This window comes from Dendrobates tinctorius, unplaced genomic scaffold (assembly GCF_039654945.1).
Source record: "Dendrobates tinctorius isolate UK_male_01 unplaced genomic scaffold, ASM3965494v1 ptg000065l, whole genome shotgun sequence".
NCBI lineage: Eukaryota > Metazoa > Chordata > Amphibia > Anura > Dendrobatidae > Dendrobates > Dendrobates tinctorius.
The window spans coordinates 30,760,162-30,786,098 of NW_027361733.1; the positions used below are offsets into that span (position 1 = coordinate 30,760,162).

The 25,937-nt window shown below is 44.1% G+C and overlaps 1 protein-coding gene across 2 annotated transcripts; it reads left to right on the top strand.

Moving 5' to 3' along the window:
- Position 1: 1 nt before the first annotated feature.
- PCMTD2 (protein-L-isoaspartate (D-aspartate) O-methyltransferase domain containing 2) lies at positions 2-25,812 on the top strand. 2 transcript variants are annotated; one of them, XM_073580871.1, is made up of 6 exons: positions 2-133; positions 18,992-19,325; positions 20,517-20,619; positions 21,185-21,356; positions 22,102-22,225; positions 23,038-25,812. In XM_073580871.1, exons 1-6 carry the CDS (start codon positions 8-10, stop codon positions 23,400-23,402), a joined length of 1,224 nt encoding a protein of 407 aa, XP_073436972.1. In that variant the 5' UTR covers positions 2-7; the 3' UTR covers positions 23,403-25,812. The 2 variants fall into 2 exon arrangements, with proteins under 2 accessions (XP_073436972.1, XP_073436973.1); XM_073580872.1 differs by having other exon boundaries at positions 52-206.
- The last annotated feature ends 125 nt before the right edge of the window (positions 25,813-25,937 follow it).

Below are 25,937 nucleotides of genomic sequence, written 5' to 3' on the forward strand. Positions count from 1 at the left end.
GCGGCGCATGAGCAGTAAAATAGACGCGAGCCTGTGCTTTTGTTGGGCGGGGTTATGGCCGAGTCACGCCCACCTTATTACCTTGTCTGGTGACGTCACGGGTGGTCAGCTGGTTGTGTGTTTACAGCAGGAGGTGAGCGAGTGTGGGGGACGCGGCGCTACGGAGCACCGACGGCAAACGCGGCCTCTCACCGAGCTCCACCGGGGTAAGAGGCCCAGCCGTCCGGGGACAGTATAGTGCTAAACTCTGAAAGACGCATGCCATATGTTTTGTACTAGGCAGTCAGGACTTGTGCCCTGCAGGGGGCGCAGTGCAGTACTTTGTATTTGTTGCTTATATCCCTGTCAAACGTAATTCTACTTCTGTCCGGGGGGGGGGGGGGGTGCTTTTGTTTTTGGTGTGCTACGTATTTCCTGTTAGTGTTGGGGGGCGGATTTGCAGTTCTCGTTTCCTGCAGGGCCCCCTCCCCCCCGATGAGGCATTGCACTGGGTCAGCGGTTACTGCTCTCCATGACTTGTTATTCCCATTGTGTCCTGCAGGGGGAGCTTTATTTTTATTGAGCTTTCTATAGCCTGTTAGGTGGGGGGTGCAATTCACTTATTTGCCTACAGTTTATCACCTCTACAATGGAGGAGATGATAAACTGCAGCGGAATCCACAGAAAGAGTTCTGTGGATTGACAAGTCAATTCTTTCTGCGGATTAGAAACCGCAGCAAATCCGCGCAGAAAAATCCGCACCGTCTGCACTGCGGTTTCCACTTCCCATAGGATATTATGGTGCTGTATAGAATCTGCGGCGTGTGCACACACCCTTAGGCCATGTGCACATGTAGTGGATGGTGCTGCGGGTTTTTCCGTGTGCATTTGGAAAAATACGCAGGTAAATACACAGGTCAAAAGACCTGCGGCATAGCCTGCGGTTTGACACCTGGACAATGGAGCAGATATAAAACCGCTGCGGATTCCGCACAAAGAATTGACTTGCGGATTTGAAACCGCGGAAAAATCCACAGCATGTGCACAGCGTTTTTAATTTTCCATTGAATACAATGGTACTGTACAATGCACCTAAATCTGCTGCGGATCCGCAGCAGAATCCGCAACATGTGCACATAGCCTTATTCCTCCCAGGGGGGAACACTGTACAGTTGTAGTCTGCAGTGTGTCCCCCCCCCTTCATCCCAGGGGGCACTGTACAGTGGTATTCTGCAGTGTGTGTCCCCTCCTCCCAGGGGGCACTGTACAGTGGTATTCTGTAGTGTGTGTCCCCTCCTCCCAGGGGGCACTGTACAGTGGTATTCTGTAGTGTGTGTCCCCTACTCCCTGGGGGCACTGTACAGTGGTATTCTGTAGTGTGTGTCCCCTCCTCCCAGGGGGCACTGTACAGTGGTATTCTGTAGTGTGTGTCCCCTCCTCCCAGGGGGCACTGTACAGTGGTATTCTGTAGTGTGTGTCCCCTCCTCCCAGGGAGCACTGTACAGTGGTATTCTGCAGTGTGTGTCCCCCTTCGTCCCAGGGAGCACTGTACATTAGTATTCTGCAGCGTGTCCCCCCTCCTCCCAGGGAGCACTGTACAGTTGTATTGTGCAGTGTGTCCCCCCTTCGTCCCAGGGGGCACTGCACTGTACAGTTGTATTCTGCAGCGTGTCCCCCTTTTCCCATGGGGCACTGTACAGTTGTATTCTGCAGTGTGTCCTCTCCTCCCAGGGGGCACTGTACAGTTGTATTATGCAGCGTATTCCCCTCCTACCAAGGGAGGGCACTATACAGTGGTATTCTGCAGCGTGTCCCCCCTCCTCCCAGGGAGCACTGTACAGTTGTATTGTGCAGTGTGTCCCCCCTTCGTCCCAGGGGGCACTGCACTGTACAGTTGTATTCTCCAGCGTGTCCCCCTTTTCCCATGGGGCACTGTACAGTTGTATTCTGCAACGTGTCCTCTCCTCCCAGGGGCCCTGTACAGTTGTACAGTATTATGCAGCGTATTCCTCTCCTACCAAGGGGGGCACTATACAGTGGTATTCTGCAGCGTGTCCCCCCTCCTCCCAGGGAGCACTGTACAGTTGTATTGTGCAGTGTGTCCCCCCTTCGTCTCAGGGGGCACTGCACTGTACAGTTGTATTCTCCAGCGTGTCCCCCTTTTCCCATGGGGCACTGTACAGTTGTATTCTGCAGCGTGTCCTCTCCTCCCAGGGGGCACTGTACAGTTGTACAGTATTATGCAGCGTATTCCTCTCCTACCAAGGGGGGGCACTATACAGTGGTATTCTGCAGCGTGTCCCCCCTCCTGCCAGGGAGCATTGTACAGTTGTATTCTGCAGCGTGTCCCCCCCCCCCCTTCCTCCCAGGGGGCACTGTACAGTTGTACAGTATTATGCAGCGTATTCCCCTCCTCCCAGGGAGCACTGTACAGTGGTATTCTGCAGTGTGTTCCCCTCCTCCCAGGGGGCACTGTACAGTTGTACAGTATTATGCAGCGTATTCCCCTCCTCCCAGGGAGCACTGTACAGTGGTATTCTGCAGTGTGTTCCCCTCCTCCCAGGGGGTACTGTACAGTTATTTTCTGCATTTTCCCCTCCTCCCAGGGAGCACTGTACAGTGGTATTCTGCAGTGTGTTCCCCTCCTCCCAGGGGGTACTGTACAGTTATTTTCTGCATTTTCCCCTCCTCCCAGGGAGCACTGTACAGTGGTATTCTGCAGTGTGTTCCCCTACTCCCAGGGAGCACTGTACAGTTGTATTCTGCAGCGTGTCCCCCCTCCTCCAAGGGGGCACTGTGCAACACTATCAGTGGAAATAGTGCTCAGAATAAAGCAATGCACAATTTTTTTTCCCATAAAATAGTTTTCCTTGTGTAAAAGCAACAAAATATGAAAGAAAAAAAAAGTTCTGTCGCTGTAATTGTACTGAGCCGAGGAATAAAGCTGCCTTATGGACATACGGTGAACAGCATAATAATAAAAAATCTTCCCGAATTGCTGGGTTTTGTTCATTCTTCCTTCCAAAAATTGTAATAGAAAGCGATCAAATAATGTTATGTGCCCGAAAATGGTACCAATAAAAATGTCAACTTGTCCCATGACTGTCTGCAGAAGTGGAAATTATAGCTCTCAAAATATGGCAATTCAAAAACTATTTTTGCAACAAAAGAAAGTGTTCTTTAGTGTGTAACAGCAGCCAAACCTAAAAAAAAATATTAATCTGGTATTCCTGTAATCGAACCGACCCGAAGAATAAAGTCGTTTATTTTCGTATACCGTACAAAGAATGGTGTGTGGAATAAAAAAAAGAAAAAAGACAATTCTTGAATGGTCTGGGCTTTGGCTTCTGGTTAATGTACCTGACAGCCTTGTTCTGACCAGGTGGGTCCTGGGCAGTAACAGGTGTGGGCATCTCCTAGTGTCTCATGCCCATGTATGATACTGCAGACATTTGTGGGTGGCGCTGCGGGGCTTGCCTGTTACGTTCTGCCCAGTTTAGCTTCTAGTTAGTTTTCAGAAGTCCTTGAAATCTTTTGTAGTCTATGGTTATCTATTCACTGCCTCTATATATGGGACACAGAATGGGGAAAGCTCTAATCTTCTTTATGGTCACTGGCATGTAATGGTGGTTCTGCTCCTAAAACTGTTAAATATGTAGAATGCCAAATCCTGGCCTTAACCCCTGCCCGACCAATGACGCCACATAGGCGTCATGAATACCTGTGCCATTATGACCAGTGACGCCTATGTGGCGTCATGAGTTTAAAGCCCCCCTGCGGGTCGGGTGACCGGGGTCACTGAAAGGTTACCCGACCCGCAGATACAGGGGACTTTGTACTTTACCACAGGGGGGTGGCTTCGCCCCCACGTGGCTACAATTGCTCTGATTGGCTGTTTCACTTTTAACAGCCAATCAGAGCGATAGTAATGTTTCATCAATGAAATTTGATGAAATATTACTATCCAGCCATGGCCGATGCTGCAATAGCATCGGACATGGCTGGAGATCGTGATCCGACCCCCACCCACCCGGCTGGCAGCGGTGATGTGCCGCGCGAACCACCTTCTGACGGCGGCGATCGGCAGCCGCCGCAATAACCTGCTCCCCCTCCGCTTCCCCCCTGCCTTCTGATCGCCCCCTATAGCCCTCCCGGTGTCCCGTCATCTTCTCTCCATGGGCGCCGCCATCTTGCAAAATGGCGGGCGCATGCGCGGTGTGCCCCGTGAATCTGCCGGTCGGCAGATTCATTCGTTCTTTTTACAGGTACATTTTGATCACTGTGATAAACTATCACAGTGATCAAAATACAAAAAAAAGTAAATGAAGCCCCCCTTTATCACCCCCTTAGCTAGGGACACTTAATAAAATAAAGAAAATATATTTATTTTTATTTTTCCGTTAGGGTTAGAATTAGGGTTGCAATTAGGGTTAGGATTAGGGTTAGGGTTGGAATTAGGGTTAGGGGTGTGTTGGGATTAGGGTTAGGCTTGTGGTTAGGGTTATGGTTGGGATTAGGGTTAGGGGTGTGTTGGGATTAGGGTTATGGTTGGGATTAGGGTTAGGGGTGTGTTGGGGTTAGGGTTGAGTTAGAATTGAGAGGGTTTCCACTATTTAGGCACACCAGGGGGTCTCCAAACGCGACATGGCACCACCATTGATTCCAGCCAATTTTGCGTCCAAAAAGTCAAACAGTGCTCCCTCCCTTCCGAGCCCCGACATGTATCCAAACAGTGGTTTACCCCAACATATGGGGTATCCGCGTACTCAAGAAAAATTGCACAACAACTTTGGGGGTCTAATTTCTCCTGATACCCTTGGGAAAATAAAAAATTGGGGGCTAAAAAATATTTGTGGAAAAAAAATGATTTTTTATTTTCATGGCTCTGCGTGATAAACTTCTGTGAAGCACTTGGTGGTTCAAAGCGCACACCACACATCTAGATAAGTTCCTTAGGGGGTGTAGTTTCCAAAATGGTGTCACATGTGGGGGGTTTCCACTGTTTAGGCACATCAGGGGCTCTGCAAACGTAACATGGCGTCCGATCTTAACTCCAGACAATTCTGCGTTGAAAAAGTCAAACTGCGCTCTTTCCTTCCAAGCTCTACCGTGTACCTAAACAGAGGTTTACCCCCACATATGGGGTACCAGCGTACTCATGACAAACTGAACAACAACTTTTGGGGTCCAATTTCTCCTGTTACACTGATGAAAATAAAATATTGCGGGCTAAAAAATAATTTTTTGAGGGGAAAAAAAAGATTTTTTAATTTTCACGGCTCTGTGTTATAAACTTCTGTGAAGCACTTTGGGGTTCAAAGCGCTCACCACACATCTAGATAAGTTCCTTAGGGGATCTAGTTTCCAAAATGGTGTCACTTGTGGGAGGTTTCCACTATTTAGGCACATCAGGGGCTCTCCAAACGTGACATGGTGTCCGATCTCAATTCCAGCCAATTCTGCGTTGAAAAAGTCAAACGGTGCTCTTTCCCTTCCGAGCTCTACCGTGCACCCAAACAGAGGTTTACCCCCACATATGGGGTATCAGCATACTCAGGACAAATGGAACAGCAACGTTTGTGGTCCATTTCCTCTTGCTAACCTTGGTAAAATAAAAAAATGGGGCAAAAAGGTCATTTTTGTGAAAAAAAATGATTTTTATTTTTACGGCTCTACGTTATAAACTTCTGTGAAGCACTAGGGGGTTCAAAGTGCTCACCACACATCTAAATAAGTTCCTTGGGGGGTCTAGTTTCCAAAATGGGGTCACTTGTGGGGGGTTTCTACTGTTTAGACACATCAGGGGCTCTGCAAAAGTAACATGACGCCCGCAGACCATTCCATCAATTTGACATTTCAAAAAGCTACTTCCCTTACGAGCCCCGATGTGTGCCCATACAGTGATTCCTCCCCAATTATGGGGTACCAGCGTACTCAGGACAAACTGGACAACAATTTTTAGGGTCCAATTTTTCATGTTACCCTTGTGAAAATAAAAAATTGCGGGCTAAAAAATCTTTTTTGAGGGAAAAAAAAATGATTTTTTTTATTTTCACGGCTCGGCGTTATAAACTTCTGTGAAGCTCTTGGGGGTTCAAAGTGTTCACCACACATCTAGATAAGTTCCTTGGCTGGTCTAGATTCCAAAATGGGGTCACTTGTGGGGGTACTCCATTGTTTAGGCACACAGGGGCTTGCCAAACACGACATGGTGTCCGCTAACGACTGAAGCTAATTTTCCATTCAAAAGTCAAATGGCGCTCCTTCCCTTCTGGGCCCTGCCGTGCGCCCAAACAGTGGTTTATGACCACATATGAGGTATCGGTGTACTCAGGAGAAATTGCCCAACAAATTTTAGGATCCATTTTATCCTGTTACCCATGTGAAAATGAAGAAATTGAGGCTAAAAGAAAATTTTTTTGAAAAAAAAGTATTTTTTTTTTACGTATTAATTTTTGAAGCACCTGAGGGTTCAAAGTGCTAACTATGCATCTAGATAAGTTCCTTGGGGGGGTCTAGTTTCCAAAATAGGGTCACTTGTGGGGGAGCTCCAATGTTTAGGCTCACATGGGCTCTCCAAATGCGACATGGCAACTGCTAACGATTGGAGCTAATTTTCCATTCAAAAAGTCAAATGGTGCTCCTTCCCTTCCACTCCCTGCCATGCGCCCAAACAGTGGTTTATGACCACATATGAGGTATCGGTGTACTCAGGAGAAATTGCCCATTTTATCCTGTTGCCCCTGTGAAAATGAAAAAATTGATGCTAAAAAAAAAATTTTGTTGGAAAAATTAAAATGTCCATTTTTTTCCTTCCTCATTGCTTTAGTCCCTGTGAAGCACCTGAAGGGTTAATAATCTTCTTGAATGTAGTTTTGAGTAGCTTGAGGGGTGCAGTGTTTAGAATGGTGTCACTTTTGGGTATTTTCTGCCATATAGACCCCTCAAAGTGACTTCAAATGTGAGGTGGTTCCTAAAAAAATGGTTTTGTTGTAAAAATGAGAAATCGCTGGTCAACTTTTAACCCTTATAACTTCCTAACAAAAAAAAAAATTTTGCTTCCAAAATTGTGCTGATGTAAAGTAGACATGTGGGAAATGTTATTTATTAACTATTTTGTGTCGCATAACTCTCAGGTTTAACAGAATAAGAATTGAAAATTGCAAAATTGTTGCCAAATTTCCTTTTTTTTTTTTTTTCACAAACAAATGCAAAAATTGTCGACCTAAATTTACCGCTATCATGAAGTCCAATATGTCACGAAAAAACACTCTCAGAATCGCTAGGATGCGTTGAAGCGTTCCAGAGTTATTACCTCATAAAGGGACACTGGTCAGAATTTCAAAAAATGGCCTGGTCATTAAGGTCAAAATAGGCTTGGTCATGAAGGGGGTAAAGGTGTACGCCAGCAGGCAATAACTCACTCCTGTGATTAGGTGACATTTGGGTCACTGATTTGGCTGTAGGTCCTGTTTCCTTTAGTTCTATAGACTTTGCCGAAGTGTGAGTGAGAGAGAGTATTTGCAATCCACGCTTTTCCTGATCTGGCTCCTTGAAGGACTTGATTACCGTAGCTAGAAAAATTGGCACTCTTCCATAGAACATTATGGGATCAGTTTTTCACTTGTCTTTATAGCATGTTTTGGTAAAAAAAAAAATCAGAGTGACTAGAAATAAGGCCTTTCAAGGTTTGTAAGTCCTGATTGTTTTGTTTTCCTCCCTAGGACTTGGAGGGAGGCATCTGTGATAATAAAATGCATGGTAGGATTTAAGGTGTTAATCTACTGTATATCTCTCCTATAGTCCAGGAAAAAAAAACAATTCTTGACCTGCTGTTGATTTGTTCATTCTGCCTCCCAAAGATCGCTGTAAGGCTACTTTCACACATCAGTTTTTTGCCGTCAGGCAGGATCCGGCTATTTTTAGAAAAAACGGATCCGGCATAAATTTTGGAGAACTGTAGAAACAGATCCGTTTTTCTGCTGGATCCGTCTAGCAGGTTATATCTGTTTCCTGGGGGCTGGCCAATTGGATCTGAGCATGCGCAGACTTAAAAAACCGGATCCGGTGGCTGGATCCGTCTTTTTCTGGATCCGGCGCCCATAGACTTTCATTGTGGCAAAAAGCCGGAAGCATCGGATCCGGCGCTTCCAGCTTTTTCGCCGGAGACAAAAAACGTTACAGTAGCCGTTTTTTCCAGACGCCGGAATGAGACAAGTAGCCGGATCCGTCAAGAAACGGATGAAACGCAATGCCATCCGGCGCTAATGCAAGTCAATGGGGAAAAACTGGATCCGGCATTGCATTTCGCCGGATCCGGTTTTACAAAAAAAAGCCGGATCGCGCCTGACGGCGAAAAACTGATGTGTGAAAGAGGCCTAAGACACAGTTCATATTTATTTTGCGCTGTACACTGAGCTCTTACACCTGGGTTTCCTTGTAAATCTGAAAAATGTAATTGAGATGGAATCCCCTGCAGAAGATTCCCTATAATGGCGTTGTTTTATTCACCTCTGAAAAGGACATCACTGAACAGAGGCCAGACAAAGTCCAGAGTAACTCTGCTGCCTCATTATAGTGAATGGTTCCCTTCAGCTTTTCATCTCAGTCGCGTCATTCAGAGATTTAGAAGAAAAACCCCTTTGTAGAGAGCAAGCTAAATGTGATCCCAAATGTTATGTAAAATATATAAAAGCTTCACCTCAATCCACAAAAAAGCAAGTCACCACTCAGGTTTGTCATCCGTTAACGGAAATATAAGGGGCTTCCACATTATTGGTAGCACAAAGGCTCTGAAGAAGCAAAAGAAAACCAGCTAATTTTGTGCTCCCAAATCCAAATGTCTCCCCCTCCTTTCTGAGCCCCACAGTGTTTCTAAACCACATTTAGCATCCACATGTTTGGCATTTCTGTAGTGGTGAGAGCCCACCTATTTTACGGGGTGCGTGTCTTCTGAAGCACGAGTTGAACACTGCAATGTACCTTATTTTTCGGACTATAAGACGCACCGGTAAGACGCACCCCAAATTTTCAGAAGGAAAATAGGGAAAAAAATAATGTGTCAAATGGGGGTCCGTCTTACAGTCCGAATTCAGCTTACTAGGGAAGGGATCCGGCACAGGTGGAGGAGTGGTCACGGGTCGTTCAGTGTTCCAGGCTGGTGCGGTGGCCTCTAGGAAATCCCATCCCAAGCTGGTGCGGTGGCGGCTCTGTGCTGGGGGCACTGTGCTGGGGCACCGTGCTGTGCTGGGAAGGGGGGCTGTGCTGTGGGCACCGTGCTGTACTGGGGGCACTGTGCTGGGGTTCTGTGCTGGGAAAGGGGGCTGTGCTGTGGCATCCGTGCTGTGGGCACCGTGCTGTACTGGAGGCACTGTGCTGGGGTGCTGTGCTGGGACGGGGGGCTGTGGGGTGCCGTGCTGTGGGCTCTGTGCTGTACTGGGGGCACTGTGCTGGGGCGCTGTGCTGGGAAGGGGGGCTGTGGGGCTCTGTGCTGTACTGGGGGCACGGTGCTGTGCTGGGGGCTCTGCTGTACTGGGGGCATTGTGCTGGGGCGCTGTGCTGGGAAGGGGGGCTGTGGGGTGCCGTCCTGTGGACGCTGTGCTGGGAACGGGGCTGTGGGGCGCTGTGCAGGGGGCTCTGTGCTGTACTGGGGGCACTGTGCTGGGAAGGGGGTCTGTGGGGTGCCGTGCTGGGGGCTCTGTGCTGTACTGGGGGCATTGTGCTGGGGTGCTGTGCTGGGAAGGGGGGCTGTGGGGTGCCGTGCTGTGCTGGGGGCTCTGTGCTGTTCTGGGGCTGTGGGGCGTCATGCTGTGCTGGGAATGGGGGCTGTGCTGGGGGCTCTGCTGTGCTGGGGCTTGCGGTGCTGTACTCTGGTGCAGGGGCGGAGGCTCCGCCGGCATTTTCTCACAGCCCGGAGGCCCCCGCACATCCGTAGCTGCCATGTTGCGGTGGCCTCCGGGAACATGGACGCCGGGAACATGGACGCCGATCCGGGTACTGCGCATGCTCGGGTACAGATCTCGTCCCGAGATCTCGGGAGATGAGATCTCGGGACAAGATCTCGTTGCCGAGATTTGAATCTCGTCTCCCGAGATCTCGGGACAAGATCTGTACCTGAGCATGCGCAGTATCCGGACTGGCGTCCATGTTCCCGGAGGCCACCGCAACATGGCATCTCCGTATGTGCGGGGGCCTCCAGGCTGTGAGAAAATGCCGGCGAAGCCTCCGCCCCACAGAGAACAGAGAGCCGCTGCCCCTGCATCGAAGCACAGCCCGCCGCCACCACCACACCACAGATCCACGCCGCGTGAGTATATTGCAACCTTAAGACGCACCCCCACTTTCCCCAAAAATTTTTTGGGGAAAAAAGTGCGTCTTATGTTCCGAAAAATACGGTACTTGGGCACTATAATGGCAGGTTTACAATTTTCACTCAGCAACATCCACTGCTGCTCATTTCTGGAAAACACCCATGGAGTCAAAATCGTCACTACACCTGTAGATAAATTCCCAGAGGGGAGTAATTTCCAAAATGGGGTCACTTGAGAGGGGCATTCTGCTCTTGTTGCACTTTAGGACTCTGTATATGGAGACCGCAAATTCTTATTCTACGATAATTTGTTCTCTAAGAGTCAAATAGCGCTCCTTCCGTCCCTTGTCTCGCGGTGTGGCTAAGTAGTACTGAACAACTACAAATGTGGTATTGCCACGTTCAACAATAATTGTGGGACAAATTTTGGAGACTTTTTTGCCCACTTACCTGTGTGAAAATGTAAAATCTTGGGCAAAAACAACATTTTTGTGGTAAAAATGTAATTGTTGTCTTCACTGCCCAATGGTGTAAAATTCTGTGACACACCTGTGGTGTCAATATGATCTCTGCACCACTAGATGAATTCATTGAGAGGTGTAGTTTGTAAAATGAGGTCACTTATGAGGGAATTTCTGTTGTTCTGGCACCTCAGTGCCTCTGCCAATGTGACATGGCATCGGCAAACCATCTCAGCAAAATCTGAACTCCAATATGGCGCCTCTTCCCTTCTGAGCTTTGCACTGTGCCTCAAAAGTAGTTTTCAACCACATATGAGGTATCGGTGTACTCAAGAGAAATTACATAATAAATTTTACGTTCAATTTTCTCCTATTACCCCTTTTGAAAACTGAAAACTTGGGGGCAAAGCAACACTTTATGGAAAAAAGAGGTAATTTTCTAATGACTCAGCCTGATGATATGCTATTCTGTGAATCACGTGAGAGTTAAAAAAAATGCTCACTATATCTCTAGATGAATTCTTTAAAAAAAAAAAAAAAATGTAGTTTCCAAAATTTGGTCATTTGTGGTGGTTTCTGCTAGTTTGGCATGTCAAGGGATCTTTAAATGTGACATGGCATCCGCAATCTATTCCAGCCAAAATTCCGTTCCAGAATCTAATTGGTGCTCCTTTCCTTCCGAGCCCTGCCGTGCGCCCAAACAATAGTTTTCCACCACTTATGGGGCTTCAGTGTCCTAAGGAGAAATCACACAACAGATTTTGGAGTCTATTTTCTCCAGTTATCCTTTTGGAAATGAAATATTTGGGTCTGAAGCCACATTTACATGGGGAAAAATGTGACATTTATTTTCATAGCTCACCATTATAAAATTATGTGAAGCATCTGCATGTTTAAGATGCTCATTACACCTCTAGGTAATTTACTTGGTGTGTAGTTTCCAAAATGGGGTCACTTCTGTTACCCTTGGCAAAAATGCAAAATTTGGGGCTAAAGCAATATTTTTGTGGAAAAAAAAAAGTAAAATTTTAATTCCTGTGAAGTATCTGAGGTGTTAATAAGCGTATTTAATTTGATTTTGTGCATTGTGAGGGGTGTAGTATTTAAATTGGTGTCACTTTTGGGTATTTTCTGTCACATAAGCCAGTCAACTTTACTTCAAATGTGACATTGTCCCTAAAAAAAAATTAAAAAAAAAAAAATTGTTTTGTAAACTCACTTGGAAAAATCAGGAGTTGCTAAATAAACTTTTAACCCTTCTCACTTAACAAAAAAAAAATTGTTTCAAAAATGATGCTGAAGTAGGCATGTTAGAAATGTTATTTTTTAACTACAGTCATGGCTAAAAGTGTTGGCACCCTTGAAATTGTTCCAGAATAGGAAGTACCAAGTACAAGCCAAGTTTTTCAGCATATTTTTTTGTGCTGAAAACACCCCCCCATCGACTTACACACGTAAAGGTATGTTCCCACGGTCAGTAAACGCTGCGGGGTGGACGCTCCGTACATCCGCCGCATCATACCCGCAGTGGCCAGATGTTACAGCATAGTGGATGGGACTTAAAGAAATCCCATGCCCCTATGCGTGCAAAGACGCCTGCGGCTTCCCTGCGGAGACGGACATGCCGCGTGTCTTTCCAGACCACAACATGTCTATATGTAGCAGTGATGCTCCATCTCCGCTGTGTAAATTACCCATTCATTATCATTAGATGCGGTAAAACCACATTATCTTTCTAGTCACATGCATGAACGCACATGTGTACTAATTTAAATAAATGTGTGCCTTGATTCAGCCGGAAGTTCGTGTACACTGCATTTCTTGCGATGAGCTGAGCTGATCGCGAGAACTGCCGTGCACGTGACCACCGGGGACAGGGTTAGCTGTGGTCACTAGCCAAGTTCTCACGATCAACTGGCCGCGAGAACTGCAGCACTTGTGACCACCGGGGACATCTCCAGTGATCATCTTCAAGCTCAGCTGTATCTGGATGTCAGGCTGAGTGGTGGCATAATGCCACCGTTCAGCCAAAGGCATCCAGATGAAGCGGAGTTGGACTCGTCGTGGGACAGTATGTATATCTTCTCAGCAGACAGGTAAGGATATTGTTGCTTTTTTATTTTCATTCTTTTCCAAGAGATGTTGGCTTCGGTGGAATAGTCGATGCAGTAAGTATGATCTATTAAAGTAGTTTGTGTCATTATTTCACTTTAAGGACTTTATTCTGGCTGTATCTTTATTTACCATGTAACTATAGGATTAGTAATGGATAGGTGTCTTATAGACGCCTCTCCATTACTAAGCCGCGGACTTGATGTCACCAGACAATACAAAGGTGACATTAACCCCACAAATATTACCCCACTTGCCACCTCTACAGGGCAAGTGGGAAGAGCCGGGTAAAGTGCCACAATTGGCGCATCTTTGGATGTGTCAATTGTGGGATGGCTGAGGGCTGCTATTTTTAGGCTGGTAAGGGCCAAAATCCATGGGCCTCACCAGCCTGAGAATACGAGGCTCCAGCTGTCTGCTTTTTCCTTGGCTAGATAACAAAAATAGGGGGGCCCCACGCTGTTTTTTTTTTTTTTTTTTTTTTTTTTAAGGGGATCCCAATATTTTTGTTAACCATCTAAGGTAAGCAGACTGCTGCGGCATGGTATTAGGCTGGTAAGGTTCATGGATATTGGATCCTTACCAGCCTGAAATACCAATCCCAGTAGTCTGCTTTCCTCTGGCTGGTTAACATATATAGGGGGACCCCAAGTCATTTAAAAAAAAAAAAAAAGTAGTATTTATTAAAAAGGAGGGGACCTCTCTATGCTTTCCTTCAGTTCCTGTGTCATGTACTTCTGGCTGTGTCACAAGATTCACCACTATGTAAATTAGTACACGTTCCCGCCCTTAATACGCATGTGACTAGGAAGATAATGCGGTTTTACTGCAGCTAATAAAAGTGTATGGGTAATTTACGCAGCGGAGACTGATCGTCTCCGCTACATAAATTGACACGCTGCGGTCAGGAAAGACGCACCGCATAGCTATCTCTGCAGGTAAGCTGCGGGCGTCGGTGCACGCTTAGTGGGCTTGGGATTTCTTGAAAACCCATCCACTGTGCTGTTACAGTTGGATGCTGCCGATGTACGCAGCGTCCAACCTGCAGCATTTACTGACCGTGGGAACATGCCCCAATATATCTGCGAACAGGAAATCACTTTTTTCCTTCCCAGAAGCCAGCTTTAAATTCGCTTTATTTCAAGTGACAAAAAACGCATGCAATGAAAAAACGCTTCAAAAATGCATGTAAAAAACGCAGCTGACCTGCCAGTGACCTCAGATGCAGATTTGGTGCAGATTTCACCTGCGTGAAATCCTGAGCAATTACTGAGCCGTTCCTGATCGTGTGCACATACCCTGAAGGTCGGAGCAGCGGGTCACAGGAGGCAGGAGCTGGCTGCTACAGCTAAAGCCTGTGCAAGCTGATAAAGAGAAATTAATATTCGCTGTGCTGGCAGTGAATATTCTTTTTTCTAATAGTGGGCACAGTAGTTGCAGCCACCAGCTTCCTGCAGCGGTCTGGCGATCACGTGTGCCCATGGGTGTGGAGGGCAGTGAATATTCCCTCCCTTAAATAGCGGGCACATGTGATCGCCTGGCCGCTGCAAGAAGCCAGCGGCTGCGGCAGACACTGTGTGTGCTACTAGATGGCAATGAATACTCACTGCCCTCCACGCATATAGTCCCGGCGTGGAGAGCAGTGAGTATTCCGGCAGCTGTGCTCTGCTTGTAAGCTCTTGACGTCACTGCCATGCACTACTTACAAACATAAGCTGCTGACTTCAGCACAAGATGCTGGGAGACACAGGGAAGGTAAGTAGGATATTTTTTTTGTTGGGGGGGGCCATGCATACCAGGATAGGGCTGAAGAGCCATGCAGACCGGGTTGGGGATGAGGGGAGCCATGCAGACCGAGTTGGGGATGAGGGGGGCCATGCAGACTGGGATGAGGGGAAAATGCATACCCGGCTTATACTCGAGTCGGTAAGTTTTCCCAGTTTTTTTGTGGTAAAATTTGGTGCCTTGGCTTATTCTCGGATTTGCTTATACTCGAGTATATACAGTATTTCTCCCAGAAACTATTGCAATTACATGTGTATAATAAAATATGTTTATTTTCTTTGTGTGTATTGGAACAGCACAGTAAAATCTGAGAAAAAAGACAAATTGGACATACTTTAACACAAAACCCCAAAAATGGACCACACAAAATTGTCAAGCATGTGATGCTCGTTCAAACTTACCTGTAGTAAGTGGAGTGGGTAATATAAAAATCACATCTTACACCAGATAAAAAGAGGGTATAAGTTGACTTAATCTTTGCATTGTGTGTCTGTGTATGCCAAACTAAGCATGGAGGACAGAAAGAGAAGAAGAGGACTATCAAAAATATGTATATCAACAATCTCAAGGTTACAAGTCCATCTCCAGTGACCTTGATGTTCCTTTGTCCACTGTGCGCATTATAATCAAAAAGTTTACAACCCATGGCAATGTATCTAATCTCTCTGGGTGTGGACGGCAGAGATAAATTGATGAAAGGTTGCAATGCCAGATTGTCCGGATTGTGGATAAGCAGCTCCAATCAAGTTCCAAAGAATCTTGCGGGCTCCGGATGCATCAGTGTCAATGCAAACTGTCCACTGATGTTTGAATGAAATGAAGTGCTATGGTAGGAGACCCAGGAAGACCCCACTGCTGACACAAAGACATAAAAAAGCTAGACTACATTTTGCCAAAATCCTTCTGGGAAAGTGTCTTGTGGACAGATGAGTCTAAAATAGTTTTTTGCTAAAGCACATTATTTCGCTGTTTACCGAAAACAAAAAGAGGCCTACAAAGAAAAGAACACAGAACCTACAGTCAAATATGGTGAACGTTCAAAGATGTTTTGGGGTGGATTTGCTGCATCTTGCACTGGGTGCTTTGACTGTGTGCAAGGCATCATGAAATCTGAAGATTGCCACCCACTTTTGGTGTGCAATATATTGCACAGAAGCCAAAAGTTGGGTTTGTGTTCTGGGTCACTGGTCTTCCAGTAGGAAAATTACCCCAAACATACTTCAAGAAGCACCCAGAAATGGAAACAAAGTGTTGTGGCCAGTAATGAACACCTATGGAGAGATCTTATAATTGCTGTTGTTAGAGGACACCTTCATATGAGAGACCTAGAACAGTTTGCAAAAGAAGTGGTGGTCCAAAATTCCAGTTGAGGTGAAGCTTGTTGATGGTTATAGGAAGCGATTGATTGCAGTTACCGTATTTATTGCAAAAGGGTGTGCAGCCAAATATTAAATTGAGGGTGTCAACAATTTTGTCTGGCCCTATTTTGTGTTTTGTGTGAAATGATGTCCGATTTGACTTTTTTTTAAAAAAATTTTGTGTTCCAATACACACAAAGGAGATAAATGTGTATAATAAAATGTGTAATTGCAATAACTTTTGGGGAGAAATAATTCATTTTCAAGAACAATTTCATGGGTGCCAATACTTTTGGCGATGACTGTATTTTGTGTGATATAAATATCTGGTTTAAAAACATAACAATTTTTAGTTTTAAAATTGCAACATTTTCAATTTTTTGTGTCAAATTTTAAATATTGTCAAAAATTCAAATCCTATTGACCTAAATTTACCACTAAAATTAAGTACAATGTGTCACTTAAAAACAATCTCCGAATCACTGGTATCCGTTGAAGCATTCCAGAGTTATTACCACATAAAGCAACACTGGTCAGAATGGAAAAAAATGGCCTGGTCAGGATGGTGAAATCAGGCTGGGGGGGTGAAGGGGTTAAGGTGTGACCCTTAAGCCCCCGTTATACATAGCGATATCGCTAGCAATATCACTGTAACGTCACCGATTTTGTGACATAGCAGCGATATTGCTAGTGATATCGCTATGTCTGATACTTACCTCTGACCGGCTCCCCCGCTACTCATCGCTGGTCGCGCGAGAACGTTCTGGACCATTTCTCGTCGTCAGCTTCCTGTGGCGGCGACGAGCGACGCGTGGACACGGGCGTGAGGACGTCAGGATCACCGCGTCTGACAGGTAAGTAGCGACCCCTGCTATGTCGCTGGTGAGATCTGCCTGTGTGGCAGCTCACTAGCGACCACTTAGCGATGCACCAGCGATCCATATCGTTGTCGGGATCGCTGGTGCATCGCTAAGTGTAACGGTACCCTTAGGGATGGATAATAGTGGATGTGGGGATCACCCCTACTTGAGGTAACTGGAAATTTCCTAAGAATAATCTGAGAATCTTTAGAAGTCTAAGCAGGGTGAATTGTGCCTGTAGGAGCTAGCCAGCCTCATTTTTCACATGCAGCTACCCTTAGTTATTCCGGGTAGTGGCACCTCTGCTGTATCTTCTTAGAATAACCTTAATCATGTTGCTTAGAAAATGCTGAGTCTCAGCCCTATTAAAGGGGTTTCCCACTTTTGGGGTTCTCCCCTCTATTTGCCATTGTTTAAACAAAATCAGCTGTTCCTTACCCTCTGTCTGTTCTGTAATACATAGATATGCGCAGAAGCTGAGAACTGGTGCTGAACTGGTAGAAGGAAGAACCCTGAAAGTCAAAAAACCCTTCAAGACCCTTCCATCCAGAGCAGCTCTGAATTTAACTTTTTCCCAACACCACCAAGTTTAGTTTTGTTTTGTTTTTTTGCCTCCCATTCTTCGAAGATCGATAACTTCCAATATAGCCGTATGTGGGTTTACATGTAGGATGAATTGTTCTGAATGACCCCATTCATTTTGCAATATAATGTCCTGTAAAATGGGGGAAAAAATATCAAGTCTGATGAAATCTCAAAAAAATGCAATTCCGCAATTTTTTTTTTTTACTTTTCTGGTTCCAATTTTCCATTGAAAAAAATGCAATATTTTTTTAATCAATTTATTAAAAGGGAACCTGTCTGGTTGCATAATGCTATTAACCTGTATAGGGTTACATTTGCAAGTTAATAGTGTTAGGTGGGTTCACGGCCAAAGTACTGAAAGTGCTGCACCTGGGAGAGAATGAATTTTATTCCAAGCAAGAGCCGCCTGCTTTCAGTCATATAGGCATGACTGCATGGCATCTGTCAGCAGCTGTAACCACGCCATGGCACTGACTGACAGCCAACTTTGCAGTGCATCAATGCAGAGCTGGCTGTCAGTCAAATTATTAGTAGCTACAATGTCGTGATTCTAGCCGCATCAGCTCGACTGTATGACTGAAAGCCGGCAGCTTCCGGGAGAAATAAAGTTGTTTTTTTTTTTTTTTGTTTTTTTCTTACCATTATCTAGCTACACAAATTAGTCAAAATAGAAACAATAGTAGCTATAATAACAAGTATATAAGTAAATACTGTCACTGAAATAATGAAGATGGAATCTGCAATAGATGAAAAGTCAGAACAATATTGTAAACCTATAAAGAATTGAGATCGAACGCACTTAAATAAGAAAATACAATTTTTTTTTTTTAATTTGATCAACAACATTTTTAAAATTTAAGACATGGGATTTTAAAAACAGAACCAGAATGGACAAAAATACAACATGGCAGAGTTGAGAAATACAGGTATCAGAGTCCAATAGGTAACATATCGTGCTAATGTTTTACAGGAATGACACATAAATGCACAGTGATGTAATTGTAAGATTTGATATAAGTATATGTAAAGTCATAATGCACCAGGTGGTGTGGTAGGGAGGCAAGTGTCAATGTCTTGCAAATTCCATGCATAAATCCTCAATGATGTATTTGCAAGATACCGACTACTGACACCGCACATCATCCCCCATCGCTTGCTGAAACGGGCACAAGCTTTCAGCTGTCAAAAATCAAGAAGGAAATGCTCAGCGCTCCCGCACCTTAGTTCCAGTGATTTGATGGAGTTGAACGCACTTGTTCCTCTATCGATCAAAACTTAACGTCACGATGGCATGTCAGTACCTAGCTGGAACGTTTTATTGGGGCTCAGATTTGACAGATTTCCAAACTAAGTGCCTAAATACTGCAGCAATCAGTCTCAATGTTTCCAAATGCTAGAATTCTGTTGACCCACGACCGTAGTGTGATGCTTTTGATTGTGATGTTTGCAGATAACACTGTGGAAGTACCGAGAAGACTATAAGATCTTTCATTCATTTATTATGTAAATGCTTAATTTTTTTTTTTTCCCCTCTCTCAAAAGCTGAATAAGATCTATAGTAAAAACAAAATGGGAGGAGCGGTGAGTGCCGGGGAAGACAATGATGACCTGATCGACAACCTATTAGATTCTCATTACATCCGTTCCGATTGGGTGGAGAATGCCTTTCGTGCCGTTGACCGGGCAAATTACTACCTGGATGAATATAAGGAAATCGCATATAAAGACTTGGCCTGGAAGCACGGCAATATCCATCTGTCTGCCCCCTGCATTTATTCCGAGGTGATGGAGTCGCTGGAGTTACAAGCAGGACAGTCCTTCCTGAATTTGGGTAGTGGTACTGGATATCTGAGTACTATGGTGGGACTTATCTTGGGTGAGTAACTCCAGCATTTCTTTGTTTAGTTTACCGGTTTTTCTTTTATTGTACGTTGCCTTTGCTGTCTGTGAACATAAAAATACACCATGTTAAAACTCATTGTGGGAACGTAGCCTTACACCTAATGGCTAAAACACTTAGTTGTTCAAGCAGGCCTAGAGCCCTGAGGGTTTAGTCACAAGGTAATTGCATAGGCTAGACATAGGCAAATTTATTTGAGTGGAATTGAATTCTTCTAAAATTTTAGATTCTGGAGAATACAGATCATTTTGTAATTCGCTTCCTTTCAATTCAGCAAGTGGTGACCACCTGCAGCTGCCATCTTGCTGAACAGTAGAAGGCTGGCAAAACGTAAAAAAACCTTCTCTCCTCTTGGGCTGCCTACTGTCCAATCCTCCTTCTCCTCCATCACGTTGCACCATTTATTCACTTATTTCAGGTCCAGTGTTCACTCTAGGCCAGAGCTTCTGATCACGAGCAGGCTGCGAAGTTAACTCTGGGACCTAGAGTGAACGCAGAGCCATAGAGTCATGGAGGACCAGGTAGGGAGCCGCCGGAGATGAGAGCAAGCAGTGCATTAAGCACTGTATTCTTATTTTTACATCTCGCGTTCATCATGACCCCAGGGCAGAATAAGGAACATTAAATTTGTGAAGAATGTCTGTCTTGTTTATAAATGGATTTTCCAAGTAAAATCCACACAAATGGGCAAATTTGACTTTTGTCTGATTTGCTCATCTCTAGCATAGGTAGAAACCACAATTCTCGAGTCCAGAAAAACACTGACTGACTGTGCCACTGGGTTTCTCTCTCACAGGACTATATAGATTATACATAGTCTCATATGTACCAGACAATGATCCCAATCGCTAAGAGCAAGTGGCGATATTGGAAAGTGGTGGTGCTTATTATCCATTGATTAGATATTCTTTTCAGACAAGTATGTTGGATGAAATGAATTGGTACTGGATGGCACTGGCTGTAACAAAATATAGACTATTATCTGAGAAAATTGATCCAAACTAGAAGATAGGCCATGGGTCTAATTAGAGCTGCTGTCCCTCTCGACATCCCACAGCAGCTCTTTTATTGTATTGCATATAGAATCTGTTTTTAGATTTTTTTTTCTGAGAAGTTAAATTCCCAGTGCTGGCAGATCATAGCACTAAGCTTTATCTCTATCCTCAGGACCTTTTGGAGTGAACCACGGAGTAGAGATTCATCCCGACGTCATTGAATTTGCAAAAGAAAAGCTGGATCAGTTCATCCGCACAAGTGACAGCTTTGACAAGTAAGACCACGGTCTGTGGCCTATAGGGGTCCAGATTTGTAGGAGCGTTGGCTCTGTTCACATTCCCATTCGGAAATTTCAAATGTCTGTTTCATTTTAGGATCAGAAAAACTAAATTTAATGTCCTAAATAGATCAGATTCATAACTAATTTAAGCGGAAGCAAGGTGTCCCTATTGATTATTATGGGGTCTGTTTGGGGTCCATTAACTCTTTTTAGAACAGAAAAAACCCCACATAACAGACGTCATAACCAATGGGGCCGCTCTGCTGTTGCTTTCATCAGTTACACAATGCATCTGTAATGGCCATTAATTCTATTTCTCTGTTTTCTAAAACAGGACAGACAAATGACATGTCCATATGGAAACATGAAAGTGATACGGATACATGTGTGACCTGTGGCATATATAAAATGATTTACTATACAGTACCTAATATCGGCTGGGGGTCATCCTCTCTGGCACCCTCACTGGTTCTTACAACTAGATCTAAGAAACCGACGGCTGAATAAAATGTATTTTTTCCTCCTTTTCACTGTTTTCATGTATGTCTTGCTCCACAAGATTTGACTTTTGTGAACCGTCTTTTGTGGCTGGGAATTGTCTGGAAATCGCACTCGAATCCATGGCTTACGATCGCGTGTACTGTGGAGCCGGAGTGCAGAAGGAGCATGAAGAATATATGAAAAACCTGCTGAAAGTAGGCGGCATCCTCGTCATGCCACTTGAAGAAAAGGTAGTAGTTTCAGAATTCTGTCCTGATTGTAACAAAATATCAAGATGCTAAAGATCCATTTTTTTTTTCCTGATACAGAGCTCCCAACCTAACTTTTTTTCTTAGGAAATATGGGTAATTTTACAGTTAACCCTTATTAAAAAATACTCCTCATTCTCAAGAACAGAGGGATTTTTAATTTGTATTATGTGCTGCAGATTTTGCCCTTTAAATTGAGAATTTGGAAAATGAATGATCGGTCCTGGCAGAGAAGGAAGCAGATTTCTCTGATAAGATATATTACAAAGCTTCTCATTTTTATATGGGCTTTTGATTTATGAAATTAAATGTAACAGGACAGTTACTCTTTAAGTTCACGACAGCGGTGAGAACATACATACTGCTGGTCTGAACGCCCTCCTGAAGATTATATGAGGGCGTCTACCTGGAATTAGATTTCAGGACTTTGATATTTGTCTGATTTAAAAAAAATATATATATATGGAACTGCAAGCACTGATGCACAAGGATTGGGACAGCTTTTATTTCTCCCCTATGGATCAGTGCTTGCGGCTCTACTTCCACATTGTGCTCATCAGAATAACTATGTTGAAGGAGGCTGGCCTATGCATCAGCCATGCTAGAGAGGGAGGTGGCTTTGCTGTTGAGAAGACATAACAGTATATATTAATTGATGACATTGTGGCTATTTGTTGTAATGGCTTTTGTTTTGATATTTTTTTTCTTCAATGCTCCTTTTATGCAGCTTACAAAGATAACTCGCACAGGTCCAACAAGCTGGGAGACCAAGAAGATCTTGGCTGTGTCATTCGCTCCTCTAGTGCAACCAAGTAAAATGATAACCGGAAGGAGGCACCCGCTCCATCTGCGTAAGTGCGGCTACGGATTCGTGAGAGGTTTTTTTTTTTTTTTTTTTATGCTTTTTTCCCCTTTTTCCGTTAAAGGGAATTTATAGTTAAAAGATGGGAAAACAAAAACTGCTATTACCACTTGGTAAACTATATAGTGCAGATATTGTCTAACCTGCATCTACAGCCGAACCTATGACTGAAAGGCCTCCAGTGCAGATGTGAACACAGCCCAAGTTGTCTTAAAAGAGTATTCCCATCTGCAATATCCTATCCCAATATGCAGTAGGTGTGATAATATTAGCAAATACCTCCGATTAGAAATGTAGTATTGTTCTTCTAATTCACTGTCACTTACCCCATGTGCAGGGCATTGCAGTAGCTTAGGTATCCATGGTTATGACCAATCATATAGTGACAGTTGCTAGTAATTGTAATCATGGATACCTTAGCTACTGCAGTACCTGCACATTTGTTAAGCAACATAGCTAATCAGAAGAACTATACTACATTTCTGAATGGAGGTATTTGCTAATATTATTACTACATCTACTACATATTGAGATAGGACTTTGGAGATGGGAATACCCCTTTAAATTCTTTGCCTCCCTTTTTAGTTGTTGCATCTCCCCTATATTTACACCCTATTATATTTTAAGTAGAGCCTTTGGGCTGCTGGAAGGTGAGGAAAATGACCCTTTCACTGTTTCTATTCATAAAGCAAGCAACATGGTTGAATATATGTCCATCCAATATTGAGTTGGGTAACAAATTCTACGAGCTGCACTGAACCTTCTAGTCCTAAAATGAATCCAGCTTCTTTCTTTCCTTAGCTCCTCCAAACGTGCGCTCACTTCAAGAGTTGGCTCGATTTGCCATCAGGAAACATATGAGGAAGAACCTGAATCGTCCCTTAAACCACAGGAACGCTACTCTACACGACCTGCACAAACCTCGCTTGAGACGGAGTCGGCGGCACCAAAAGGAGACCATAGACTTTCTGGACCAAGACGTATTTGACAGCCGCACTCCAAACCCCTTTGACGACAACAACAATTACGAAGACGTGGAGGAGGCACAGCGAGTCGTCAATGGTACAAAGTCAGACCCTCCTGTTAATTTTCTCCGAAAGAAGATCCTGAGCCTGCCTCTTCCAGATCCTCTGAAATGCTATCTACTCTACTACCGTGAGAAATAAGCTCCAGGACAATATTGCTGCTGACTGTCGTGACTCATTTTTGCTTTTTTAACCCTTAAACTGACTGGCAATCTGGTCTTATGGGGAAGATGGCCAGACGTTCTGCCCCTTTTGACCACCATTTCTCTTTATTTTCAGTTCTCAGAGCAACCAGGGAATGCTTTTCCTAGAATCCAAAATGTTCGGTGTCTTTGGCAAATCTTTCCATTGTTGGCGAAAGTAAGGAACTGAGTACTCTTCTCTAGAAGACCCGAGCAGTCCTTGATAAGCATAACTTATTTTTTTTCCCACCCACGTTCCGCACTTAGTATAGCTATAGGTCATAGACACCGAGAATCTAAAGCGTTTTATCTGAAGCACCATGTGATATTTTGGTACTACTGAGTCCTATGCAGGGACATCCACCAGAACTTAATTTTGCATTCTGCTTAGATGTTGCCCCAGACTTCTGTTCGGAGGCCTATGTGATGGAGCAACCCTTTATTACAGATATTGGATACAACATTTAATATAAATAATAAACTTTATTTCCGGTAAGCACGATGGAGCTTCATATGCCTTGGTTGTAGCATTACAGGGCTGACGTCAAGCAAGCTATGCACCATTTTTCAATTAAGATTTTTCTATACTGGATCTATCTGTATCCGTCATTGAATACATCATCTACAACATCGGTGTGATTACTTCTGCCTCGTACCTTCGGAGAATGCCGGGCAGAGCACGCTATCGTTCAGAAGGCCCACATGTCCTATATGATGCCATTCTGAACCTACAGGACAGTAAATGGTTGTAAACAACTGTTGTCGCCCCCTGGTGGCTCAAGTTTAGAATGACAATGTGACTTCTATGTATATATTTGTATTTTTATTTGTTTTTGTTTTTTAAGGAAAAGTGCTGAATGGTTTATTGGAATTCACAGATCCCAATAAGACACAGTGTACTCTTGATAATGTAATCATTCCTTATGTACCTTACCCAAGAAGTGAATTGGAGATTAAAGGGTTTTTCAGTTTACAGTAAAGTTGTCTTAAGATAGTTTGTAGTAAAATAAATATATATGATACTAAAAATACAATTGTCCCTTACTCACCTTTCCCAGGTCCAGTGCTGAGTTTAGTTAGCTTCTCCATATCTGCAATGAGGACATCACATAGAAAGTGCTGCAGCCAATCATTGAGCTAAGCAGCTGTGTCCGTGAGTACAACACAAGCCGCTAAGCTTGCTGATTACGTGCAGCGCTGTTGACGGGACGATAGCACTGTAGACAACAATAAACTGGCACAGCAACGGACTCTGCATGGATTTGGAAAGAGGGAGAAAAAAAAACAACGCTGTTCTCGAATGACAAACTTCCTGGCAGAGAGGATTTTTCTGAAAACAGCCCCTTTGACCTGAGTTGTGTGTAATCAACAAATCAGTGCAGCCTGCTGTACTTGGTTGTGGGCACAAGGTGGAGCTACATTACATTGTCTAAATACTGTGGATAGGTCAGTGCAGCCTGCCATTCTACTTTACATTCTTGGTGGCAGTAGGCAAGTCAATACAGTGTGTTGTGCTGAAGTTCAGCCACAAGGGGGAGCTTTAAAGCCAATTCTCTATGTATTGTGTGACCTTATGTTTAGCATATCATTATGCTACATCCAGTCGCTGCCGGGGTTCATCTATGAGTGAGGGTGTGCTTTGTCAGTGGAAGTGCTTTGTCAGTGGTGTTAAAGGCCATTTTGCGAGTCACAGGTATGGTTTAAGGCATCTAGATATAAAGGAACAAAAAGAGTCAGCACAGGGAAGTATTTCATATGTGGTTGAATGGGACCTACCATGTTATATTCTCAACCCTTAAGTTCTTTGATACTTAAAGGGGTTGGACACATTTTTTTTTTCTTTTTTCAATCAGACTATTTAAGCTCCTCTCAGCTGATATGAGATGGCCACAGACTCAATTAAGATTGAATTTGACGGGAACAAAAAAGCCTGTAAAAGCCGAACGCAGCAAAATATGTAATTGAACCCAATAGCATAAGTGATTTTTAGCCCAAAATGCATGCATTAAGTTAAACGCCAAACAATTGACCCACAAAAGCAAGTCAACCCTTTTTAAGTTAAGCCTTTAATATGTGAGTACATAAAGGGTTATGGCGGTAATTGTCTACAGCCCTTGATGCCATGGAGAAGAGCACGGTGTGGTGGTGAAGTGAGTTTAGGTAAGTTTCTCCTTTCTATTTTTGTCGTTTGGGTTTGGCTCATTATAAGACTTCAGTGCCAAATGCCATTTTTTTTTTTTTTTTAATTCTTTTTGTGCTGTTTGATTAATATTGACTTTACAACTTGTGTGCTGTATTACTTGTGCTAATATTTTTTTGTTTGTATAGTTTATGTAGTCTTTAAATATAAATGTTTTTTTTGTACCCTTTTCTTTTGTATCCGTGTCTTTTTTGAATAGTGTTTCTGAGGATGAGATACAGGCGGAGGTTTTCAGCTTGGGATATATGATTATGTATGATGTGACTTGGTGTTTTTAAGCAGTGGTCACATATG